This window comes from Neopsephotus bourkii, unplaced genomic scaffold, assembly GCF_033783945.1.
Source record: "Neopsephotus bourkii isolate Nb327-2 ecotype Australia unplaced genomic scaffold, CSIRO-AGI_Nbou_v1 NB_346, whole genome shotgun sequence".
Classification (NCBI taxonomy): Eukaryota; Metazoa; Chordata; class Aves; order Psittaciformes; family Psittacidae; genus Neopsephotus; species Neopsephotus bourkii.
The window spans coordinates 564,137-590,291 of NW_026900852.1; the positions used below are offsets into that span (position 1 = coordinate 564,137).

General features: G+C 45.3%; 1 protein-coding gene and 1 long non-coding RNA gene across 3 annotated transcripts in view; both read right to left on the reverse strand.

Moving 5' to 3' along the window:
- The window catches only part of SLC23A2 (solute carrier family 23 member 2), a 57,348-nt gene extending 33,771 nt beyond the window's left edge, over window positions 1-23,577 (reverse strand). Inside the window, exons 1-3 of one of the 2 annotated variants that reach the window (XM_061348198.1) lie at window positions 23,445-23,529; window positions 2,959-3,047; window positions 106-390 (exon numbers count right to left, since the gene is read on the reverse strand). In XM_061348198.1, coding sequence (XP_061204182.1) covers window positions 106-237 — 132 coding nt within the window. In that variant the 5' untranslated portion in view covers window positions 238-390; window positions 2,959-3,047; window positions 23,445-23,529. Of the gene's footprint in view, window positions 1-105; window positions 391-2,958; window positions 3,048-23,444 lie in introns of both variants that reach the window. The other variant, XM_061348199.1, reaches the window with a different exon arrangement.
- Window positions 10,327-11,744, reverse strand: LOC133209531 (uncharacterized). The gene is made up of 2 exons (XR_009724680.1): window positions 10,688-11,744; window positions 10,327-10,645 (listed from the first exon to the last, which is right to left on the reverse strand). It is a non-coding gene; the product is annotated as an uncharacterized LOC133209531 (long non-coding RNA).
- Window positions 23,578-26,155: the final 2,578 nt, after the last annotated feature.

The window sequence follows — 26,155 nt, forward strand, 5'->3', positions numbered from 1 at the left end:
TAACTACAGGTGGAAATGAACACTTTGCACAACACAATTAGAGCAAAGCATTATTAACCCGTTCGCACTGAGCTCGACCATGCAGTACCTGGATGTGTTACTTACAGGCAGGGTGAAAAAGGTGGGATGTTTAGTTTCATCCTCATATTTGCCTTCTGTCGAGCCTCCTGCCTCCACTGATTTTGAAGTGGTATTCTTACCAATCCCCATCGTTTCCAGAACGTCAAGGACTTGCATACAGCCCCCAAGGGGATGCTCTGGGGTGAGGGGCCAAGGACTAAGGACAATTCCTTATTCCCACAGCAGCACGTCCAGGTATCTCTGAAATGCTCAGTAATCCAGCTGGGGCATCGGAGTTGCTCTTTTAAGTATCATTAGCATCAATGGCACCTGGAATTGAAGAGAGAAATTCATTTTTATTTCATCACCCAAGATATATGTACAAAGACTTGTGCCCTGCAGCCCTGGGTCCCTTTCACACTCATGACTCACCAACTCTTATCATTCCTTTTTGATTTGATCATTAACAGATGAGCATTTAAAGTTGATGGCATTTTAAGGTTCTTTCAGGATGGGAATGTGCTGATTATTCCCTCAGTCTTCTCTTGTGGTGTTCAATTATGTTGAAGCCTTGATCTTGTTTTAATATCACAGTTATTTCCATGGCATTTTTGGGGAAGAAAGCACTCCTGTACCCCAGCTATGCAGCAACAGAGGACAGTTTGCTATCGAACATCCATTGAAAACATTACTTGTGCTGTCAAAGAGTGTAAATGTGTAGACTTACTCAAGTCTACCTCTGTGTAACTAAACCCTTCCTTTTCAAACAACCCCTTTTGAAGTCAAAAGCTTCCAGGAAGCTTAGACTAAAGGGACAGTGAAGCACAGCTGAGTGCAGTATTTCAGAGAGGAACACCCTCACCTGAACTTAGCTCAGTGGCATGAGGGATGCTCAAAGTCATCTGCCTGGTGATGCTGAAGCAACTGCTTCAGGATAAAACTGTGTATTTAGTACTATGTAATTAGCAGCACTTCTATTTTGGCACAGGAACAGGGAAGATCATACAGTTTACTGGTTCTTTGCTTTTCCCAAGTGGGTCATTACATCACAGTCCCCACATCTCCTCCTTAACTTGTACATGCCAGTCCAAGGTCACCTACACTTGTGCCATTTCCAGCACTAAGGAGCATGAATGAAGGGATTTGAACCTCAGTTTCCCACAGGACAGCACAGAAAAGCTTGCAGCAAACCCAGTTTGCAGTCTGTGGTTCCTGGGCTTCAAAGAAGAAAGCACAGTGCAGATGGCTGAGGTGAAAACAAGTTCTGGTACAGAGGAAAGTACATGACAGAACCCTAAGAATGGCCTTTTCTAACTCATAGCAAGATAATGGTATTTTAAACTCTTCATCAGGGCCTGCAGGGACAGGCCAAGGGGAATGGCTTTAACCTGCCAGAGGGGAGACTGAGATGTGCTCTTAGGGTGATGGGACACTGGAATGGGTTGAATGGAGAAGCTGTGGCTGCCCCACCCCTGGCAGTGTTCAAGGCCAGGTTGGACATGGCTTGGAGCAAGCTGCTCCAGTGGAAGGTGTCCCATGGAACTGGACGATCTTAAGATTCCTTCTAACCCAAACTGTTCTGTGACTGCTAGAGGTGGAAATGCCACTAAGGAACATTCAAAAAACACAGTTATGTAGGTATCAGAAACCCCAAAAAGCGGGGTTTGGTTTCTTTCTTAAGCTTCTCTTCCAAAACGTGGCTCAGGAGTTTGGATGTCAACTGGAATGGCAATAAAACAAGACTCGATGTCAACTGGAACGGCAGTAAAACAAAACCAGACAAAGATCCTTCAGCCAGGGTACTGGGTGAGAAACTACCAAGTACTGATGCTTCAGAACCTCTTCATAGCTGTTAGTTGCCCATTTGCTAAAAAATTCTGGTTCTTTCAGGTTAAAGAGAGATTCATCTTTCAAAGCAATCTCACTTTTCAAGAGAAAACAGCTGGACCTAAGAAACAGCACTTGGGCACTGAGATACCCTTGAGCACTCCTAACTAAACCCAAATGGAATGCAAAGTACTGCCTTCAAATAAGGGTTTCATTAAGCCTTGTTTCCTAAATATTAAGAGCATAATCAGCTATTTCTCACTTAAGACTGAAGGAGCAAACCAGTTTGAGTGCTCACCTGAAAGAAAAAGGCATCCCCATTTCTCCAGTAACCACCGACTTCTCATCATAAGCGCCAATCTCCAGACATGAAGAGCAATGTTAAATTAGTTTGTCTGCTTCCACCTCAAATCCCTTTAGGAACCTTCCTCTCCAGGCTGCCTAGGCAGGCCTGGGAGTGATATGAGCAGGTTAGAGGCAAGAGGCAGGTACCAGGTCAAGGTTTGGAGGCAGGAGGGGTGTCTGGGGTGGGGTTTTTGGAGGGGGTTTGTTTGCTTCTATTGTAAAGGGTGAAGGATTTTGTTGAAGCACACATGAAAAAACAGAAAAGAAAAGCATTTGCCTTCTTCTGTCAACGGAGACAGGTTTTATTCTCCAAGAAAATCAGTGATGGAGACAGGCGTGGTTTGGTCTGGCAGCTTTATCATCTCTCATTGGAAAGGAAAAGGGAAAAGGTACAAGGCACAACTACACCTCCCTAACAAATGCAGCCATGCCAATAAACCACCACTGAGAGAGTTACACCAGCAGGAAACCTGCCATCAAGGAGAGCTGCTTTAAGGTTTTCTGGCATGATAAGCTTCTTAGTTAGCATTAACTAACATCTCCACTGATGCAAAAGAAAAGACCACATAATCCTATTTCGCTTCGCATTGCACAACACTAAGACTGCTATCTTCTCAAAGAAGATGGGATCCTTCCTTGGGAATTGGTCTTGAGAAGTACAGGAGGAGAGGACACACGAAAGCTGTGCTTTGGATTAATTCTTGAGTGCTGGAACACAACACCTACAATGACATTGTTTGGATGAGGGCTCCTGAATGGTGATAAAGAAGCAACTTCAAATTAACCGGTAAAACCAGCCTCATCAGCTGCTTTTCCTAGAAAGAGGGAAGGTGTTTTGTGTCCACACATGTACCTGCACACTAACAACAAACACGTGTCAGGGGAAGGGATTCAGGGAAAACAAGGAGAACAACCTTCCAAAATTTCCTAGCATTAATGGAACAGATGCTGAGATTTTCAGAAGACTTTTATGCTGCAATCAAATTGAACCAGAAATCCTTAGGCAGCAGCAGATCAGGGTATCTGAAAGGTATCATGCTTCTTTATCAAAGCTCTTACCCACTGAACATAGCTAAAGGAGGTGACTGACATTTTATTGCCTCCCCTAACAAATCCAACTGATCAAAAGCTGTAAAGTAATGGAAAACAGAGATAAACCTCATCCAGCATCAGCTAGGTGCACCCAGCACAATGCATTATCAGCTGCCCTGGATCAAACAGAAAGGCTACAAGTGAAATTTCCACGAAGACACTGATTAACATCCATCTTTTTCTAGACCAAATTATCTTCGCTGCTCATACATGATTAACCCAGGAAGGCCAAACGCTGACATGGGTGTACAAGGGCTTAGATAAGATGAGCATCAAGACAAGCAGCCTACTGCAGGGGATAGTCCAGGTACAAGTTCACCAGCGGAAAGCCCTTGTAGCCAGGGAAAGCTTTGCACCTCGACACCTTTGCCTTTACTCCACACACACAGATCTGGTACCATCAGGACAGGACACAAAGGCACTGCAGTGCCTGGTTTGACAATACGGTGCTTCTCACACTTTGCCTTTTCCTGACTCCTAACACCCCATTCCCTCTTTCACCAATTTTGTTTAAGCAAGCTCCCATGCATTTCAAAGTTCACTGCAAGAAAAAGGGATAGGAACCATCACAGAGTTGTACAAGTAAAACTGATTAAATGTACCTTTCTTTTTCTTGCTGTAGTTTCTGCCTTCAACTCATTGCTCTAGAACCTCTACCACAAACAAAAACCTGTTGTATACTCTGGAATATACAACAAAGATTTCATATAGAGAAACCTGCCTATATACCAAGGCAGGCTGGATGAAAAGCTTCTGTTTCGCAAGGTACCAAAGTGCATGCAAATCAGTCTAAAAGATACTTGGAAAACTCACCTCTTACTAGATTCAAGAGTTAACTTGGGCAGGACATAAAATAAACATAAAGAGCTTATTAACATGGGAAGGAAAAATGGACCATGAACCCCATTAAAGCCAACTGTAGTATGCACATCTTCTCCCTTGGAGGCGTTGTTTTCTTTAAAAGCAGCATCACTTGATATAGATTTTGGCTGAGCCACACTGCAAACGTTCCCTGCTTCTTTCATATGAGCCTGAGAACACCCAGTAATAACTACAAAAGGCATATAAAAACCCAATAAAAGTCAGATTTCCTGTAACGGCATCGTCTCTACAATGCTATGGTTGAGGGCCTTTAATGCTTGAATTCCGTGCTTGGCAACGCAAAGACTGGGAAAAACAAAACCAATGTGACCTCCAGACAACATGCTTGGGGAAAAAGCATGTTGGGGCCTTTCTGTTTGTTTGGGGGGTTTTAGCATCCATTAGAAGAGCCCACAGTTTCTTAGGTGTCATCAGACTGGCAGCACCAGAGCTGGTGTCCCATCACCCTCACAGGGAGGAGCTTCTGCCTAAGAGCTCATCTCAGTCTCCCCTCTGTCAGGTTAAACCCATCCCCCTTGTCCTGTCCCTACAGGCCCTTGTCCAAAGCCCCTCTCCAGGTTTCTTGCAGACCCCCTACAAAGGAGAATCCTAGCTAGTCTGAAAGGCAAGTGTATTCCCTCCTATCTCTTAGCATAGTAGAAGTTTCAACAGAATTACCTCAGTAGGTGCATTCCTCTGCACCTCAACTGTGGAAAATCAGGAATGTAGGTTAAACATTTGGTGGCCTTACACTGCTGTGCAAGGGAAATATTCATAAAGGAAGCACCAGAGGCGTGGTTCTAAAACGAGCTGGCAATGGAAAGAGAACATTCTTTAGAGCACAGGGGTGGAAGAGCTCCCAGGAGCACTAACAGAGGTACGGCTCCTGGTCAGCACATGTCGCACTGCCCCGAGGAAGGAACCAGGTCAGATCCAACCTGGGACCTTTTTGGCTTTTACAGATGGCTGAAGAGCCAAGAGAGCTCAGATGCATACAGTGAGGAGATCAGAACCAAGTTAAAGTGACAGCTTAATTACAATCTGCAGTGCATTGTCTGGAACGAGGTGTCAGGCTCGTGTGAATAACGATGACTTTCTCCTTCCAGCAGAGGTGATGCTCAGCCAGAAGCTGTCCAACCCAGCACCAGCCAAGGTCGGTTTTACACTTTAAATAAGCTCAAAACAATTGAGGCGAAGAGCCTCAACTGGAGCAGCACATCTGGAGTTCCCACACCTCCAGGAGCAGTTTCAAGTGTCTGGCATCTCAAATCCAGGCACGTGATGTGTTCAAACACAAATTAAGGCATCCCCTACATCCAAGATTGTGGTTTTGGTGAGAGACGTGGAAAGGACCCCCTGCACATCAGCGTGTTTTATCATTACAGCACACCAAGTCTGAGCAGAAGATAAAGCCAGTTTTAAAACCCACTCCATTTCCTCAGTACCCAATACTGTGAGCACGCCAGAGCTCTTTCTGGAACCACTGCGCTGCAGACTGTGGCTAAAGGTAAATGGTCAGTTCCTGTAACACTAGACAGCAATGAAGAATTTAAGGCAGAAATAAATGCACCCCATTTACTTTGTTTAGTGTTTAAAAAGTGCCTTTAGGCCAAGCAGCTAATACTGCTCCTACAGCACTAGGGACATAGAACCATAGAAAGGTTTGGGTTGGAAGGGACCTTAAAGCTCCTCCAGCTCCAAACCCTGCCACAGGCAGGGACCCCTTCCACTGGAGCAGCTTGCTCCAAGCCCCTGTGTCCAACCTGGCCTTGAACACTGCCAGGGATGGGGCAGCCACAGCTTCTCTGGGCACCCTGTGCCAGCGCCTCAGCACCCTCACAGGGAAGAGCTTCTGCCTTAGTTCTAAAATACAAGAAACCTGAAAAATGTATTTCTGAGAAGCTGCTCAAAAGCAAATAATACATTATCATGGGGATTTACACTAATAATGACCAAATCACAAGCAATCAAAACAGTAGCAACTTTACTACTCAAAGCTCTACAGAAAGTTGCTTGATGGTTTCCTACAAAGCAAAAAGGTCCTCCCCATTTCTAAGCATTCAACAAGTACCTCATAAGCAAGCCAACAAGTACTTAACATGATGCAACCAAAGTGCTGTCTAGAACCACAAGTTCAATTGCTTCACAAGTTCTTACATCTCCAGATGGGTACTCTGATACAGTGCCCACAAGGTCCTCAGCTCCACACTGCTCAGATACATACATGTGCCCAAAGGGCATCTTCTGAACCTTCCAAGGGGGTTTTCATCATCTTACAGACATGCAAAACACTGCACAGCACCCGTGTGGAATCTTCTGTTGCTACATGTAGAAACCATCTTCCCCCTTTAGTCCTAAGTAGAGCTTTTCCTCGGGCTATTTGGAAACTGAGCCTCTCTGGTCCAAAAAATACTCGTGGCTTGTCTTTACTAGGTGTCTCTTGCAGCCATGAAATGAAACTGCACCGAAATGCAGGGGGTTGGAAGTGGATGATCTTAAGGTCCTTTCCAACCCAAACCATTCTAGGATTCTATTTCCCTCAAACCCAACTATATCCCCACTTAAAGCAGAGCATTACGCTTCAAATTCCTAACACAACACTACGCAGACAGACACCACCGCCCTTTACCTGCTGTAGAAATGAAGTACTGCTAAACCTGCTCAAGCCACCTCACATTTCAGTTCTAAAACACAAGAGCTGATGGGCACTTTAAGAAGTTTCAGTCCTTAGTTTCTCCCCTCACTTCAAAGTAGGTCTTCAAAGCACAAACGGTTTCTTTCTTTGTAGGCACTAATGAATTTTTAAGTAGTTGGTATTTTGACTGCTATCCAATATAGAATGTCTTAACAACTGACCAACGTTATTAGGGCATGTCTGTACAAAGACACCCAGGAAAGTTATGCCGAGCTCCAACCTTCTGTTGATTTAAAGCACATTAGCTAAATCTCATTAACTTCCTTGTGTGAATGAGCTTGTTGAGGAGAGACTTAAATCCAACCGAGACGTTTAACAAAGCATCTCACAGCTTTCAAACTCCTCAAGTTATTTCATCAGAGCTCATTTAGGCTGTGATTCGAAACACAAATATCTGAAATATGAGTATTCCCAGTAAGTACAGGTCAAGCTCAAGGTGATTTTGGCCAAAAACATTGGTCAAGCTGTTCCACACTCATCTTTCACCCTGTTCCTCTCATTTTATTGTTCCAATAGGCAAGTTTCACCCAATTTCTGGGCAGCACATGCACTACCCTTCGCATGAGATCCAACCAGCGTGTTTGATGGTCTGTATTAACAGAGTCCTAATGAAGGACCAAGGAGGAACTATACAGAAGTCATAAGATAATGTTTCACAGAAGCAAGACGTAGGAGATAACGCTTTCACAGCTTGACATGAAGTGACTGATATCAAATGACATCTGCAGTGCTCTCTAGGTAGCAATGATGCTCACAGTAAATAAAGATGAAATAGTGGATCACTGTTCTTTATCAAACTCATCACTACTTTATAGTCTTACTTGCAGCACCACCTCTCTCACTGTTTATGGCACACATTCATCTGACTTATAATACAGTCCTCTTGGTCCCCCTGTGGAGCATTAATAACCTCAGAATTCAGCTACCTCCACATCATTATGGATATTAATACACAGTTCACTAAGCTCCTTCACAGCATTCCAAAAGCAACCTGAGCACACACTGGTTCCTTTCTCAGCTTTCTTTGTACTTGTACTTGGCACTTTGATGAAAGCTACTTTTTCTTTTCTTTCCAAGACCTTAATCACATTAAAACAAAGGTGAAGTTAGAGACTCATCTAGGAAAAATTCCATTTATTAAGCAAATCAGGGGAATGTGCCAACTTTTTCCACTCTGAATACGAAGCTCCTTTCCAAAGGCTTTTGAAACAGATACTCCTTGCTGAAAGAGAGGGATTCTAGTCCAGTCAGCAATATAAAACCAGTAACTGATTACACACTCAAAAACTCTACACTGAGTTGACCTATTCGGCTTGGCTTTAACCAAATATTTCACTTCCATTTAACAGAACTTAATAAAAGATGTGGAATCTATAACTACTCTATCCTATAATTCAAGCAGCTTTCAAAGACTAACCAAGATGCTGTACTTCTGGGGTCAAGCATTCTTTAGATCTTTTTTACTACACAAACCTTTGATATAATTCTCCCATTTTAAAAATTCAAGAAAGTTAAAAGTTTGGGAAGCTGTTTCCTAATGAAATTTAGGAACTTTTAGGAAAAAGGGTAAATGCTTCTGAGTCTCTCATTTTACGATGAGAAGTCCTCAAACCTTTAAGACAGTGAAACTTATTACAACCCCGAGTCTGGCAGGTTTAAGGTTCCTTACTTTATAATGCCCGCACTAAAGCAGTTGAATCTTTGTGATCATCCCATTAACATCTGAATTGAAAGCAGGTCTTACCTCCAAAACCTGCACCGACTTCCAGAGCCCGTGCCAGGCAATTCCTCCACCTCTTTCCTCGCAGCCTATGCCGAGTGCAAGACGCGAGCTGCAAGCTGCAGCCTGAAAGGATGCAGACATAGCGAAGGAGGATTTTTATAAGCTGGTTGGGCTCGCTCCATTGTATAACTGTCCTGTGCCCAATCACAATCTCTGTGCGTTACACAACTCCTCAACTGCAGGAAGACACCACACGGTCACAAACTGTTACTACAGCCTCTCAGTTACAACAAGTAAGCAAAGGGACAGTCAGCCCCTGCGTTAACAGCGGAGCGCACACATCATCTCAAGGAGGAGGTCCAAGCCTTTTACACAACCTACAGTGCTACAGGCAGAAAACCCAGCTGGGCCCCCCCCCAAATTCACGCTGCATAAATATTTACATGCCTGACTCCAGTGCTGTACTCAGGATGGGGATTTTTCTCCATCAGGCTCCATTTCCATAAGCCTCCGTTGTGCAACTTGCGTGGAAGTATTTTTAGCAGCTATTAGGCAGTTTTGAAGAGGTCCCAGATCTCAAAGCTCTGTTCCGTAAGAGAAGCTTTAGCAATCCACAACCTCGCTGAGAACTGAAAATACACTATGTAACTTGTGCCGGGCACATTCACTTCCCTAATGGAAAATGCTGTGTAACAGGGATGTTGAGGCTGCAGAGCAAAGTGAGATGGAAAAGGACACAGGAGTAGAACTGAGAGTATTGAAACAACAGAGGAAATGAATCCCTGTACATCTTCTTTCCCTGAGTTACCCCTCTCTCTACAGAACAGCACTGGCTTAAGGCTGTCCTACACTCCCAAGCATCGCTTTATCATTCATTACATCACAGCCCCCACACTAAGTTTGCCATCAAGTTTGTACACAAACCCCTTGTTCCACAAGGTAAGTAATCACCTCTCCAAATACACTGTGCAACTGCACTATTAATGGGACACTCCCACTTATACAACTGAGCCTGGAGAAGGCTCCTTAAGGGGAGACCTTAGAACAGCTCCAGTGCCTAAAGGGGCAAACCTGGAGAGGGGCTTGGGACAAGAGCCTGTAGGGACAGGCCAAGGGGAATGGCTTGAACCTGTCAGAGAGGAGACTGAGATGAGCTCTTAGGCAAAAGCTCTTCCTTGTGAGGGTGCTGAGGCGCTGGCACAGGGTGCCCAGAGAAGCTGTGGCTGCCCCATCCCTGGCAGTGTTCAAGGCCAGGTTGGACACAGGGGCTTGGAGCAAGCTGCTCCAGTGGAAGGGGTCCCTGCCTGTGGCAGGGGTTGGAGCTCGATGAGCTTTAAGGTCCCTTCCAACTCAAACCAGTTGGGGATTCTATGGTACTTGCTAGTAATAATTAGAATAGGCCACCAGGAATTAGCCTCCAACCACCAGGTTCTACTCAACTGAGAGCCAGCCAAGAGCACAGCACAAGGAGCTCACTTTACCTGAAACACACCTTTTGTGCCCAAATCTGGGAGCAAAGCCATGTCTCTGGCACCATCTAGCTCCCCCCGGTCAGCGGGGCCGCTTACACAAGCTTGGACTTTGTCATACAGGTTTTTATGCTCTCCTTCATTGTCAAGACCTGAAAGCTGCGGATCACCAGCACATCAGAAGTCGGCATGTGCTTGCTCTTGCATCAAAGAACCAACCACTGAATAGGGCCCAGTTAATTGGAAGCTGACACTTATTACGTGCAATACTCTTTATTCATCACTTCCTAAGAATGCATGGAAGAAAGCCAACTATCTCCACTGATCACTTTATGCAATGTGTGCGTAGAGAAAACCACGTTATGTGCCAGCATTAAAGCTCCACCGCAAAGAGGTGTTGAAAAGTTTCTTCCTCTGCTTGCTCCTTTTCCAGTTGGTAGATTCTTTCCTTTGCTCTTTACTGCCGAATTCCAAATGTTTTCACAAAGAGAAACACCAGCTTAGCTCAATATGGAGAAAACTTACACCCTTAATGCAAGCATCACTGGATCTTCAGTTTTAAGACTATAAAGACTGTAAGTTTTAAGACTATCTTTAGTTTTACAACCATAAAACATTGACTGCTGTACCACAACTCCACAGACTGATTATTGATCTACAAGAGTTTTAAGGAATATGCTGGAAATTATTATAGATTTGAGGCATTTCATGTGCTCACAGGGAACTACAGGACTGAGACCAATGGCAAGACAAATCCATAAGGTTTTGGAAGAAATAAGCCATTTGCTTTTTACTCCAGTGTCCAGAACTTGTCTTATATAGCTGCACTAAACCACGTCAGGACTCAAATGCTGCTTGCCCTGAATATCAGAGTTCAAAGTATACTTGAGTTCAAAGCTAGTAACAGAACTTAAGTATCCCATTAAACAAGCCTTGCCTATTTACCTTACCATTAAAACTAATCGCTCCAACATTCATCACTGGTGAGCAGAGAATTTCATCACTCAGAAGATTTATTTCTGACTACTTAAGTATTTACACTTAATAATTCAGTTCAAATAAACCACCCCCTCATCCGGATGCCTTCACCTAAAACCTGATGTGATCAACAGTCTGATCTGATCACACGTTGGTTGGTTCCATTTCCTTGCAGTGAAAGGTGCTTAATCAATGCCCTACTTGAGATGAATGTTAATTCAAGACATAACTCTTGTGACTACTGCTTCAAGATAGTGGCATATTTTACAGTGCACCTTCAAAGTCTGCAGTGGTGTGAAAAACAGGCAGGAGTGAGCAGATGAAAAGCTCCATGTATCGCTGCAATTTATCGATGGAAGTGAAATCACAGCAGACAATTTATCCTGCTCCACTTCAGTGCAGGAAACGGTGTCACGATGATCCTACAGAGCCAGTCATCATTTTGATTACCTGCTTAGTATCAGGAATTCAAACTGATGGGAGGATTTCTCTCACTTGAAGATGTTACTCCTTGGAGGAGTTCACTTCTGATGATTATGAGAAAATACAATTTTGGGCATTCTTCTCAGACACAGTGTTCAGTTTAAGGATGAAGCAAATACTTCAGAGTGCACTAGTCAAATTACAAACACCTGCTGGCAGACTCACACTGTGAACTAACTGTCATCACAGAGGCAATGTTCTGAGTTTGAATATTCACTCTGAGGCCACCTCCCTACCTGGGCAGCACCCAGAGTCAGGACAGAATTCTTCCTTGAAGTCACCCATTTCCACTGCACTGAAAACACTGAGTGTGTAGGGATGGATGCAATGATTCTCTCATAGGATCAAAATGTGATACTGTGACCACAAACACCTGTAATGAAATATCTGCTCTGAACCTTCACGTATTGCAGGTAATAACAAGAAACACGCACACCAAAAAGACAAGTCTGATGTAGTCACTGAGAAACTGTTAAGAGGTTCTCTGTTCCACAGCTTATCTTAAAGCAGCTGGCTCCAGCACAGCAGATGCCTCACAAGTATGCAGATGTTGCAAAGGCACCTCCTCAAAGCACTGCTGTCCATCTTCTCTGCAAGAACATCCTGTACCATCGGGAGAATGAGGTGTGGGGTGCCTCATTTCATTTATAATGGCTAAATGAAAGTCACAACTTCATTTGTCCATTTCACAGAATCATGGAACAGTTTGGGTTGGAAAGAAGTTTAAGCTGATCCAGTTCCAACCCCTGCCACAGGCAGGAACACCTCCCACTAGGGCAGCTTGCTCCAAGCCCCTGTCTCCAACCTGGCCTTGAACACTGCCAGGGGTTTTTGTAGCTGTCTCCTAATTTAAGTATTCTTTGTACCAAACCCATATCAAGTGTGTAACCTTTTACATCAGTGAAAAGACTCAATTTATCCAGCAGCCTCCCATGAACATCTTCCAGAATACACTTCACAGAATACAGCAAAAAATAAAACAGCATCACATACCAGAATAAATAGATCCACTTCCACCCACAACTTAGAACAGCAGAAAGATGAAGCCATTACATTTGCTCTTATAGGAACATTTATTAACTCATTGAATTAGAAATTCTTTGGAAAAGCACTCACCAGAAGATAAGCTTTAATATACAAACATCTGTTCTCTTCCCTAATCCTGCATCACAAAGAATTACTGAAATTGCTTTGACTTACTATTTAATTCAATGAGGGACACACAGTCCTAGGCACAGACCTCTTGTAGGTGACTCAACCCCTTAAAACACACTATCCTCACAGAAAGGATACCTAGAGACAGTCCACAAGTGAATTCCACTTTTCCAGTTAGAGAATACAATGCTTTAGAGGACAGATTTAGGGTCTGAGATGTACATTGAAGCAGACCAATGGTTCTTCTACGTAAAGAAGTAATTACCAGATGGAAGTGCCTTTAAAAATACCTATGGCTGATTTCTGGGCAAGAAATAAGAAATCATTTCCAAGGAAAAGCAACAACAAAAGAGTAGTGAAGCCAAAGGTACATACTCCACAGGCATAGATCAAAGAGCTTCAAAAATGAAGGCGAAGGAATGTGCATCTTGTGGCCTGTGATTGTATCCACCGTGTCCATAAACCACCTCAGACACCTACATCATTCCTGGTGCTTCAGGTATGCTGTAATTAAAGCCTAAAGCTCAAATCATTGCTCCCTGCCCCCCAATTTTTAGACATATCTAGAGGTTGGAACTAGATGATCTATAAAGTCCCTTCCAACCCAAACCAGTCTGTGATCCTATGATCATGCGCTTAAATGATGATCTGAACTCAAGTACGCAATAACTCAGCCAAGGGAAAAACCCTAATAAACCCGAGTATGTAATAACCCTACACCTAATAAGCTGTAAACTGGAACTCTACAGTTAAGACTTCACATGTAGGACTTCAATCCCCTCACGTCTCAAACATCAGAGCACAGCAGCACATCCTAGGTGTGGCTCACAGGCTCTAGCCACAGCGAAACCCTACTGTCAGCCCAACAGCTCTGACCTGTTCAATGCTATGGAACAGATATGCAAATTCATATGCTAAATCTAGACTTGAAACATCTGCTGGTGTTATCTGCTGAAGTAGCTATTTTGTCTTTTTTGGGTATTATTTTGGCATTATCTTGCTGTTAGCATGCTCCTATTTTAGTTTTCTCTCTCATTTTTGTGACTGCAAATAGCTTGAAAAGCACAAGTTAAATCTCTCTACAGAAAAGAGCAGACTGCTCTTGCTACAGGCTGTGCAAAGAACATGGAAAGTTCCATCCTTTAGCTGAATTGCCATAAAGTTCACTTTCTAAAGGCAAAACTTGGTTATACAAAACACGTTCATATCATCTTGCATTCAATGCCATTTGCTCAGATGCCTAAAAAACCACCTGCATGCCCTCAAGAGAGGAGCAGGTTGGAAACTTTTAGCTGCACGACTAAATGCTTCTCAAAAGGGGGGTGAAACCGCAGATACCCACCCTCCTGTTCAGTGATCCTGGTAGCTTGTTCACAACTCAGGAAGCAAACAGCAAATGCAGCTTCAGAGCACTGCCCAAGCGCTCCTGCAGCCGCAACTCCTCTTCCCAACCCCAACCTCCTTCAGCTGAAAGGAAAAAAGCCCTTTTAATCTTCAAAGCATGGCCACGAGTCAACCTCCAACTTAGCCCACTTTTAATTTGCTCTTTAATTATCCAGTTGGGAAAGTTGTGCCCCCCCTTGCTCCATGACCTTTCACTCCTCCATGGTTACTTCAAGAAGTCTTTCCTGGGAATAATCAGCAAGTTGCTACCACTCACAGAGGAAACGTTTCAAGGCTTCCAAGTGCTGAGGGGGAGAGGCAGCATGATTCTTCATGTGCTCTGGTGCAGGCAGCTCTGCTGTTGGTACACAGTACCCTCAGTTGTGCAGGCCAAGGATCTTCTGGTTTCAGACCACTGATTGCTCGGAGCACAATCCCAGCACATCTGCTCAAAAAGCAAGGAGCAAGCTGAGCTTTAGAGCCCCCAGGTCCTTACATAGAGCCAATCCCCAAAACAGCAAGAGAACCGACTTCTGCTGAACCTGGCAAAAGGAAGGGCACAAACAGATCATCCGTTGGTGCCACAGAGCAATAATAAGTGTGATTATTAACTATATGAGCAATAGTGGGTGTTATTATTATACTAGCAACATTACTACTATTGTAACTACTGATAACTGTTGACCAACTGGTTTGTCCCATGAGTTTCGGTCACTAAGCACAGTTTGGTTTCCCATAGCCATGGGGAAAAATTAAGTCATTATTGCCATTAAGGAGTTTGAAGTTAAACCAACACTACTTACTCTACTTTTGAGTTAAACCAGCACTACTTACTCTCTGCCCACATCCTAAACAATTGTACCCAGCCCTGCATTTGATGAACACCTATGAAGCCGGCCAATTACCAACTTACTCATTTCACAACGAGCCTGGAAGTGTTTCTAGACACAGGTTTGTGCTTACCCCAGACTTGCTGCTGAACTTCCTGTACTCGCAGGCAGGCTGAGGTGAAAGTGCCCACACACGCGTCTATCACGATCTGCTTCCTCATAAACATGCATTCTACATCTTACTCATAGCTTCAGGAGCTAACGTGACGCCACTGGTCCAGCCCTCTGACTCCACAGGGACAAGGAGTAAAGCCAGGAGGTGACTAGGGCATGTTGAAACCCTGCTGACACCTAACCTGTACGTCACATAACACGTTACCACACGGAGTTGCAAGTTGTAATTCAGTCCAAAAGCTTTGAAGATTTCCCCCCATACATTAGCAGTTAATTAAGTATGCATTAAATTATATGTTAATGCATTAAACATCCCTGCAAGCAACAAAACTGTTCCAGGAGGCTCAGTCACTTCTTCACCAACTGAAGTGACAGGAGTGGGAACAGTCCCCTTAACACCAAACTGACTGTTCAGGAAAAGCACAGGGGATTGTGTAGTGACAGGACAAAGGGTGATGGCTTCAAACTGAAACAGGGGAAGTTCAGGTTGGAGATAAGGCAGAAGCTCTTCCCTGTGAGGGTGCTGAGGCGCTGGCACAGGGTGCCCAGAGAAGCTGTGGCTGCCCCATCCCTGGCAGTGTTTAAGGCCAGGTTGGACACAGGGGCTTGGAGCAAGCTGCTCCAGTGGAAGGGGTCCCTGCCTGTGGCAGGGAGTTGGAACTGGATGAGCTTTAAGGTTCCTTTCAACCCAAACCATTCCATGCTTCTATGAAACTATAATATTTTGACAGAGTTCACATTACTTTCAATAATCAACCATAGTTTATTGAAGAAAAGCTTTATCTTTCCAGCAAGACACACCTTCTACAAGAAAGTATTTTGGCAACACTTGGCTCAACACTTCTTTGTGATTTTTGCCAGCAACACAACCCTTTTTTCCACCAATATACTCGGGTTTCAATATTGTATCTTCCTGGCTCCTTCATCTTCACGCTCTTTTGCAGATGGCTGCATGGCACTACTTTAAAAGAAAATAATCACAATTATTCTTGCTTAATTGGCATCCCTTAACATGCATGAATTCTTTGCTGCTGCTCTTTGGAATAACATCATTTACGCACACATTTTGCCCTCAAACCAAATTACCCACTTGAATAATTAAGCAGAGGAAAGACCAACATACATTGAGTCTCCTTTGAAGGTAGCCACATGCTGTGCTGCCTCCACAATAAATCTCTTACCTGCCATTCAACAAAACATCCTCTGTCACAACAGCCCCCAGAACAACAACAGGAATTACACTCAGGTCTCAATACACTCTGTGCACTGTTCTGTATGTACGATTCAGTGGGCTCACACAGCAAGAACAGGTCTCCTAACTGAGAGTAAAAATCAGGCTAATACTGATCATGAATCTTTACCAAACCCAAAGAGCCAAGGAGGAGAGCTCAGATAACACTTGGGGTTTTGACTCATTTATACTAAGAAACTTAACAGAAGGCTCCACTGACAGCTTTGCTTCATTCAACCGTGGCTTATTAGGCATCTTCATGAAAAGCATTAAATGTGCTTGATCCCTTCCAGAGAAGAGGAAGGCTCATTAGCAATGGATGTTTACAAGTACCCAGGGCTCAAGATTACAGGAGTTCTTCCCTGTCTGCACAAGGGCCTTTTTAGAGCTCTGTTTTCACCAGAAGGATCACGTACTGTCTCGGAAGGAGCTCAGGCTTTATCCTTTGCTTTTTCTGCTCTTTGCAAACAAGGCACATGGACAATGAAAACACGGCTCATCTGAAAGCCTTGTAAAAGCCACCTCAGTTTATAGACCTCAGAATGTACCCTGCAGTCCAGGGAAATTCAAGCCATAAGGGCAGTCAGTACTAGAGATCATTATTTATACCAAGCCAGATTTGATGTTTTCTGTTCTGAACTGAACACAGCACAAATTGAGCTGTTCCCATTCAATTTCCAGTTTCTGATTAGAGCAAATACAAAACATGGCAATGTTCAAAGGCTTGGAGCAACCTCCTCTAGCAGAAGGTGTCCCTACCCGAAGCAGAGGGTTTGAGCTGGATGAGCTTTCAGTCCCTTACAACCATCCTATGATGAAATACATAGATACACCATTTTGCTACAACAAAATCACAACACTTGGGTATATAACAATAAAAGTTATTATACTGATAACAACTATTATGCACAGCATAACCTCACAAAATTCTGCACACAAAATTACATGATACCCATGCAAAATACACAGTTCTAGTATCAGCAAAGGGCTGATAACTGTTGTTGTTCCCACATATGAAAGGGCACAGAACAGCATGAGAATACTGCAGCTATATTTTGGGGTCTGATCCTACAGAATAGGGCCCTGCAGCTCCCATTTCCTTCTCATCAGTCTGAATCCCAGTTATGCCTTAGGTCTGGCCTTTATACAGTGGAGTGCTCCTCAGGAAATCACACTCCTTAAGCTTTCAGCACAAACTCCAGCCTGTTCAAATATGACCAAGCAAATGCTTCCTGTATCAGGAACATCTCAGCTTTCAGATACACCTCATTTTAGATAAAATATGAAGAAAAGCTGCTGTAACTTGTGAAGCTATTGGTGCTTCATCACCTGAAGGCCCAAGGATGGATTTTCTTTGGTAAGGGTCTGAATACAGGGTTCTCCACACAAAGAGCAAGTCATAAACAGAGGGCAAGATTGATGAATTTATGACTTATATCTCCTGTCACAGGGATTCAAAGACTCCCTGGAACATCCAACCTGATCACAGCACAGCCCATTAAGCGCTATTAGCTCTGGGTCACTTTCATTTTATTCAGCCCACAAAATAACTTTGCAGCCCAGCATTTTATTTCCATTCTAAGCTTCCCAACAAGAAGTGTAATTCCTGATGTGGAGCCACCAGCCCATTTCTAGGAGATACTCTTCATGACCATGAATATGCATAAGAATACATACACAGGTTTTCTTTAACAGCAGAACAAAAGAGCACACTGAGCTTCAATACAAGATGATACAGGTAAGTGATAGAGGGAACAAGGGCAGGAAAAAGTAGCTACTTCTGTGCTAGAAAAGAAAGATTGCTCAGTAAAGATATGCTTAATGCCCCAGCATTGCTTTCCAATTGCTACCACCAATAGCATCCAGAGCACTGGGATAAACTCACTAACAGCACATTAACTGCCTCATCATATAAACACAGCTAACAGCACACTTAGGAAAGCAATGTTTAAGGCACTTTCCTATTAAAGCTTCCAAACTGCACTTTATTCTCTCAACTTTTACAATCTTACAAGCTGCTAATAGCCAGCACACCACTAAAATGGCCTTGTTGCCTGAGGCTGCCATTTCATGGCCATGCAAAATCAAGAGGAAATCCCCATTCCCCACATTTAGAGCCCAAACTCCTCAAAGCATCCCCAGGTGAGGTTAATGCCCAGGAATGTGAGTGCAGAACCACCCCCCCAAGTGGCTTTTTACCTCCTTTCCTGCACTGCTGTCCACCAGCAGCCTCAGAATGCTTCAGCTGAATGACACAAGCACTGCAATATTAAATATAAATTCAGACAACAAATTCGGGGGACAGGGAGCCATTTGAGAGCCATTCGGTGACTCACAGCATTGCAAAACAGCCCAACCAAAATATAACGGTGAGTCAATCTCTCCTTCACCATTTCAACTAATTTGAGCCCATACTTGAAGCAGTTTTAATTTGAAGCATAAAGGAGTGCTGAATTAAAACAGGCCCTTTTAGCACGAAGGAGGTGACAAAGGAATGCTGGTTAAACCTAAAGGCACATAAACTTCAGTTATTGCTTTCATGCCACACAGCCTACAAGTTCAGGAATACTCACAGGTACTGCACTGCTACTAAGAGCTCCTCCAGCTCTTACAACGGGACTAATCTGCTCCTAAAAACACAACGATCAGAGCTTGTTTTCTCAGGCATTTTGCAGACACAAATAAAAGCAAAACATCATTCAAAGGAGAAAGATCCATCAGGCTCCACAATACACAAACTAAACCCCAGCTACACCATCATCAGCCACTGAATCATAGAATAGTTAGGGTTGGAAAGGACCTTAAGAGCATCCAGTTCCAACCCCCTGCCATGGGCAGGGACACCTCACACTAAACCATGGCACGCAAGGCTCTGTCCAACCTGGCCTTGGACACACTCTTAGCAATACACATCCATTTTATTACATGCTTGTCAACACAGGTTTGGGGGAAATAAAGCATTCTGGCTGCCTGAACGTGGTGAGAAGAAACTCTGGAAATCCCCCTTCACCAGAATAGAGCAAAGTTTATTCTCTCCTGAAGCAGTTTTGTTTTTAATATAAAAGAAAATCAAACTGAAGACCAGCCACTTGGCTGGTGCATTTCCACCCCATCATAACTACCACTTTCATCTTCTGGCCTGAGAGCTGAGACACACAGAGATTTAGATCATAGAATGTCTAATTATAAACCCATTAAAAGACTAGATTTACAATTACCCCTAGCCTCCTCTGCAAATCAAACAGAGCTGTCAGGTAGGAACAAAGAGTATTTCAACTTCTTCCCACCACACAGGATGAAGACCCCCCTCCCCACATGTGCTTTGGGATTCCCTTGGAACAGCCTCAATGGCCAACTGGTCTTTCCCAAACCAAAAGGCCCAACTCTATTCTGGGGCCACGGCGCAGCCAAGACAATCAGAGCTCTCTGCAGACCCAAGGTGAAGGATGATTCACTGTCTGCTACACTGGTGACAACATTGAGTACCATAAAAACAAGTTCATCCAACCTCTGAGCAGGCACTGGATGAGAACACGGTGGGAGCTGCACGGTGTGCCACAGGCACGCTGGATTCTGATGCCATACAGATCCACATGGATTCTGATGCCATACAGATTCTTATTGCTATGTTTGGCAAAAAAAAAAAAGGCCAAGATTAATGTTTAGAGCAAGGAATAAAACCAGAGCAGGAGACCTCTTAACTACAAGGCTAGTTCTCCCTCCTACTTCATTCCTCCACCAAGTGCCAGCAATGTTTCAAGAGCCCAATTCCCTTTCCCAAGGAGGTGTTCCAAGTTCTACCTATCTCATGGCCAACTTACCATGGCAAGAAATCCACATTTAGATTCATCTCTAAGAGAAGAACACTCAAATAGCAGACCTTTCCTTCCCGTAACCTGGAAATGGCCAAATATCAGCAAACTGCCTTCAAATAAACATTGCCAGAAGACAGCTCATAACAACTAAAAATATTTAGCAATAAAGAAAACATGCTCCCCAGCTCTGACGGGAGCATGATGTGTTAGCACGATGACTTAGTGCACTTCACCCCTGGGAACGGCTGGTGAACACGGCAAGCAGCCTTCATTCGAAATGATTTACTTCATTCCTTTACTCATCCTAACTGTCAATATTTTCTTCCTGCAGCTTTTTAGTAAAATAAAGCCCACTGTAACTGCTGTCAGACCATTCCATGACCACTATGACTCATAAATAAGAACACTTGATACAGATTCTTCCAGCAATATGAGAACCATCATCTTCAATGGAAGTAAAACCATTCTCTGCATTTTCTACCATATGGATGAATGCATAAAGGTGCTAGAAAGTAAAATAAATCTCTTTAAGTGGCCCCCAGAATCTTTTTGGGCTTGAGTTTTCTTTCCATTTTTCTTATGTGGTTCACATACATTGACAGGAAGAGCTATAGCAGAGTAAGATCTTCCAAAAACCATCTGGTGTGAGACACCAATCTGTAACCTGCTATCAACTGGACCAGCTCCGAGTCTTACCCCTGTACACACAAGGATTAGAAGAAGTTAACTGCTGACATTCAGAGCAGCTTAACAGCCACTTCTGAAGGAGCTCATACTGAAGATGGGTAAAGGTTCACCCATTTAGTTTTTCAGGTCTCCAATCAACCTTAACAGCACAACAAAACCACTTCATAGCACAATAAGAAAGTTCATTACACTGAGGAAGTTGACAGATTCAGCTACCTCAGGAAATAAAAACCAAACAAAACCCAAGATACAAACTGACAGCACCAAAGAAAGAAAACTCGACTTGGTTTAGTTTAAAAACCTTTGAACTGCAGACAAATGCTGCATCCCGGACCCCACTGAGCAGGTACCAGCACCACCAAGGGGTCACTGCAGGGCTGGGAGTGCATAACCACTGATGGATGGTGGCTGCTTAAATTGATGCTGCCACCAAAGGAAAGAATCACCAACCTGCAGCCCAAATTAGTATTTAAAAAGCTGGTTTTCCTTCAGATTTGTGGCTAAAGATGCAGAAAGAGCAAGAGGCCCATATTCAGAGAACCCCCTTTCCATCCAGCTCCTTACATCTGGATGAACCAAGAGCCAGGTGCCTTGAGAAAGTTCACCAAATCTAAGCCCAGCTAGGAGCAAGGCTTACAGATAAGAGACAGATTGGGATGGATTTTAAACCATATGAGCTCAGTCTGTTAAGGAACAGCAGGAGCACGACCCACCCTTGAGAATCGTGCTCTTAACTCCTTCCCTTATCCCCAGGGGTCTGACAAGACATTTTCAACTCCTATTTGCATCTTTACTACAGTCAAAGGCTTGTTGAAATCCATGATAAAAATCTCAGTTTAACCTCAGCTCAGGGTTGGATTTGTTTCAATGCATCTCCATGTTAATACTGCTCTACTTCCAAGCTATCTGGATGATGACTCGAAGCTGGGAGTGGGGTTGTAAGGGGCTCATCAACTACTAATCCAAGTGTTCTATGTATCTCAAGGATTATTTTCCAGTTTACTAACCTGATCTCCTTGTTGCAATAATCCTTTATCTATAGCAAAATCACCAGGCAGATCAAGGTGTGCAGCTCTGGCACTGCGCAACACATCAGCAGCTCATCCCTCCAGCATTTGTCCTGCTTCTCCACTAGGTTTTACAGCCTGCACCCAACTCCAGCTGCCAGCAAAACCACTACCCAAAGCAGCTATTTCTTTAAGCTTAAACTGGGTAATGTGAAGCTTGTTGAAGGCTGGCAATGTGAGGATAGAGGTATTAAGCTCCCTGTCAAAACGGAGCAGTTGGTGGTTTTATTTCAGCTGGTCAAGTTCAGCAGCAACAGGGAGCAGAGCATTTACCTGGCATTGAACTCGAGTCAGCTGCATGGGGCAAGTGATAAGATGGGAAAAAATTAACACACAAGGTCTTTACCTTGTGTTAAATACAATTGGAGAGTTCCCTTTCCTACAGGAACCTCTGCCTGCAGCTCCCTTTGGGGGCCAGCCCCTGCCTGCACTTACCTGGTGAAGGTAAAGGATGGGGTGTGTGGGACCCCTTTAACTGCATTGAGTCTGCATGGAGCTGTGCAAGCCTCTGCCTGCATCCTCATCCTTCATAAAGAAAGGCAAAAGCCACTCACAGCAGCAATGCATGCTCTAGGTAGGTAGATGTTACCCATTAAGCAAGGGGAACCTCACTGAAGGCTTTCACCAAGCTTTGTTCAGACATTTTTCTGCGCTACCTCCATCACTTATTGCTACCCAAAATGTACCTTAAAACAAAAGAAACCCCCACACGATATGGGTCTTGAAAAACAACAAAAAAAGCAGAAAACAGAAATATTTATTGCTGCGATTTGCCCTAGGGAAAGAGAAATAAAAAAACCACAAAAAATGCCCCCAAAACATCGCCCCCCGCCCGCAAAAAAATAAAGAAAAAACCCCGAAATAAATAAATAAAAAGGGGGTTAAAAAACCACCACCTCAAAGCGCATCACGAGAACGGGATCAGAGAAGAAAGCGTGGCCACCCCTTCAGGACCAGGGAAGAATTAACCTGCATTTCTCCATCCCAATTGCGAGCTTGCGGCTCTGCCACCCATTTTGTGTCGGATTAAACACATAAAATAACAATAATGCCAGGAAAAGCAAAGCCCAGCCGGTAACAGCACAGAGCAAAGCAGGCCCCGCACGCAGGGCGCAGGTTCCCCCCTCAGGCATCCCCCATGCCCAGGTAGGTGCCTCCCTTTCCCCTCCGCCCAACGCGGGCTGCAGGCTCCGCCGAGCCGGGGAACGCCGGCCCGGAGCCCACGGGGAAGGTTTAAAATAGAAAGAAGGGAATAAAAAAGGGAGAGGAGGAGCGGCACGGCCGGCGCGGAGCCCCGCGGCCAAGGTGAAGGGCGGCCGGGCAACATGGTGGAAGGCTGCCGGGGAGCCCCGACCCCACCTCCCCGCGAGGAGGAAGGGGAGAGCCGCGGCTGTGTGGGGATGGAGGGCGGCTCTCGGCGTGGGGTGGGGCGGGATGGAGGTGACAGCGAACGGCAGCGGTGACCGCGGCGGGCTGAGGGGAGAGCGGTGCCCGCAGGGGAAGGCACCGGCGAGGCTGCACCCTCCATGCGGCGGCATCTCTAAGGGAAGGGGATGGGGACACGCTCACCTGCCATAGCGGGCTGAGGGCGGCAATGGCGCTGCAGGCTGCGGCTCCGCTCGGGCGGCAGCGGCGAGTGCGGCGAGGCCGGGGCGGCCCCGGCAGGCAGAGCACGGGGCGGGGCGGGCCGGGCCTTGCTCCGCCCCCGACAAGATGGCGCCCGCCGCCCACCCTTCTCCCGTCAGGGCCCGGGTGTCATGGCGGCCCCGGGGCAAGGCTTCAACCGCGGGGGGGTTTTGTCTGCGGGGGTCCCTCCTCAGCCCCCAGGAAGATGGCGTTTGGCTGCTGTCACCACAGGCAGCCTCGGCCATGGCCCTTCCTGAGGTGGGGTGTTTTCGGGTTGGTTTTAGTTGGGTTTTCTGTGCCCCTCTGGAAAAATCCATCGTTTATAATAGAGGGAGCTTAGGGGGCAAAAAGCAGTTGATTCTGCCCCAAAGATGGCACCTGCACCACACACATCCCTCTAGCCTAACACTGCAGTTTAGGAAGCTTTTAACAGGGACAAACCTGGTGTGATCGCTCACCAGCACATGGGGTTGAGTGTTTTCACATCCACCGCTTCCATACCCCATGGCGACGATGGGCACCGCCTCCCACATCCCGCTTGGCACAGCCCGAAATTCCCAATGGGGTCTGGTAACATCAGCTCGCTCTAACCTGGCTTCTGCCCTGTCCAGGAGGTGCAGTTCGTTGATGTGCCAAGAGCTGAACCTTGGGGTGCTTGGTGCTTTTCTGGGAAGCCAGAGCTGAGCCCTCTTTCTGCCTTCTTTCTGCCTCAATTCTACCTCCTTTCTGCCTCCATTCTGGCTCCATTCTACCTCCTTTCTGACTCCTTTCTGCCTTCTTTCTGCCTCCATTCTACCTCCTTTCTGCCTCCATTCTACCTCCTTTCTGACTCCTTTCTGCTTCCATTCTGGCTTCATTCTACCTCCTTTCTGACTCCTTTCTGACTTCTTTCTGCCTCCATTCTACCTCCTTTCTGACTCCTTTCTGCCCCCTTTCTGCCTCCATTCTACATCCTTTCTGCCTCCTTTCTGACTCCATTCTACCTCCTTTCTGACTCCTTTCTGCCTTCTTTCTGCCTCCTTTCTACCTCCTTTCTGCCTCCATTCTGGCTCGATTCTACCTCCTTTCTGCCCCCTTTCTGCCTCCATTCTGCCTCCTTTCTGCCTTCTTTCTGCCTCCATTCTACCTCCTTTCTGCCTCCATTCTACCTCCTTTCTGCCTCCATTCTTGGCTCCATTCTGCCTCCTTTCTGCCTCCATTCTGCCTCCTTTCTGCCTTTTTTCTGCCTCCATTCTACCTCCTTTCTGCCCCCTTTCTGCTTCCATTCTGCCTCCTTTCTGCCTTCTTTCTTCCTGCTTTCTACCTTCTGTCTCTATCTCTTTTCCACCTCCATTCTGCCTCCTTTCCACCTCCTTTGTACCCCCCCTCAATTCCTACCTTTTCTCCCTTCCACAAAACCCCCTCCAAGCCCCACACTGCTCATTTCCAGTAGGTATCCTTGAGCTGACACTGCCTGGCGCTGAGCTCTCTCCCTAGCAGCCCCTTCCTTATTTGATGCAGGTGCCTGGTAGCTGGCAGTCAATAGCAGCGCCCGTGCTCCCGCACCAGTGACACTCATTGGAACCATTGCATCAGTTGTACCCAGACCTGCAATTCTTTATTGATCTTTCAGGTCTTTGCCTTTCCAGCTGCTGTTTGCACAGGTCAGTACCAGGAATGTTCATCCAGTACCAGCAGGCTGACCCCTTCCATCCCCTTGCCCCTCTAAAGAGGGGTTCATCAGATCCCATTAGAACCCAGGAGCTTAAGAGCAGAGACCCTACAAGGACTCTGGAGCGTTTGTGCCTCTCATCCTCCTTGTGCATGTATTTTCTCCATGTTCACTACAGTACACTCCTTAAACTTCTACCTGGTCTTCAAGTGAACCACGTGGAGAAGTGGATAGGACACAGATAAATCACAACACATCTCTCTTGTGCTGCTCTAGATTATGAACCAGAGAATAGTTAGGGTTGGAAAGGACCTTAAGATCATCCAGTTGCAACCCCCTGCCATGGGCAGGGACACCTCACACTGAACCATGCCGCTCAAGGCTCTGTCCAACCTGGCCTTGAACACCACCAGGGATGGAGCATTCACAGCTTCCCTGGGCAACCCATTCCAATGCCTCACCCCTCTTACAGTAAAGAACTTCTTCCTTATATCCAATCTAAACCTCCCCTGTTTAAGTTTTAACCCATCACCCCTTGTCCTATCACTACAGTCCCTAATGAAGAGTCCCTCCCCAGCATCCCTATAGCCCCCTTCAGACACTGGAAGCTGCTCTGAGGTCTTCACACAGCCTTCTCCAGGCTGAACAGCCTGAATATTGATCCCTTAGACATTATTCAATGCCTGGCCTTATCCCAAACCTATCCATGGAGTTAGTGCAGCTTTTAAATGGTAATAGCCTTTGTTTGTTAGGGTAGAGGAGCGTGGTGCTGTGATGTAAGGGCCATTTTAGTAATGCAAGATTGATTGGGACTGCAGCAGTTTTGCTGTTGACAGGAGTTTGTGCAGGAAGATGGATCAGATGCATTCAGTGATGCAGCCTTTCTGTGTTCAGAAATTACTGGCAGAGACACAGCTTTTCTTTATGAGTGTTATAATCTCCTAACCCTCTGCTGATGGAAGGTAGCAGAGTGAAATACGGGTAACGCAAGAGAGCTGCAAGG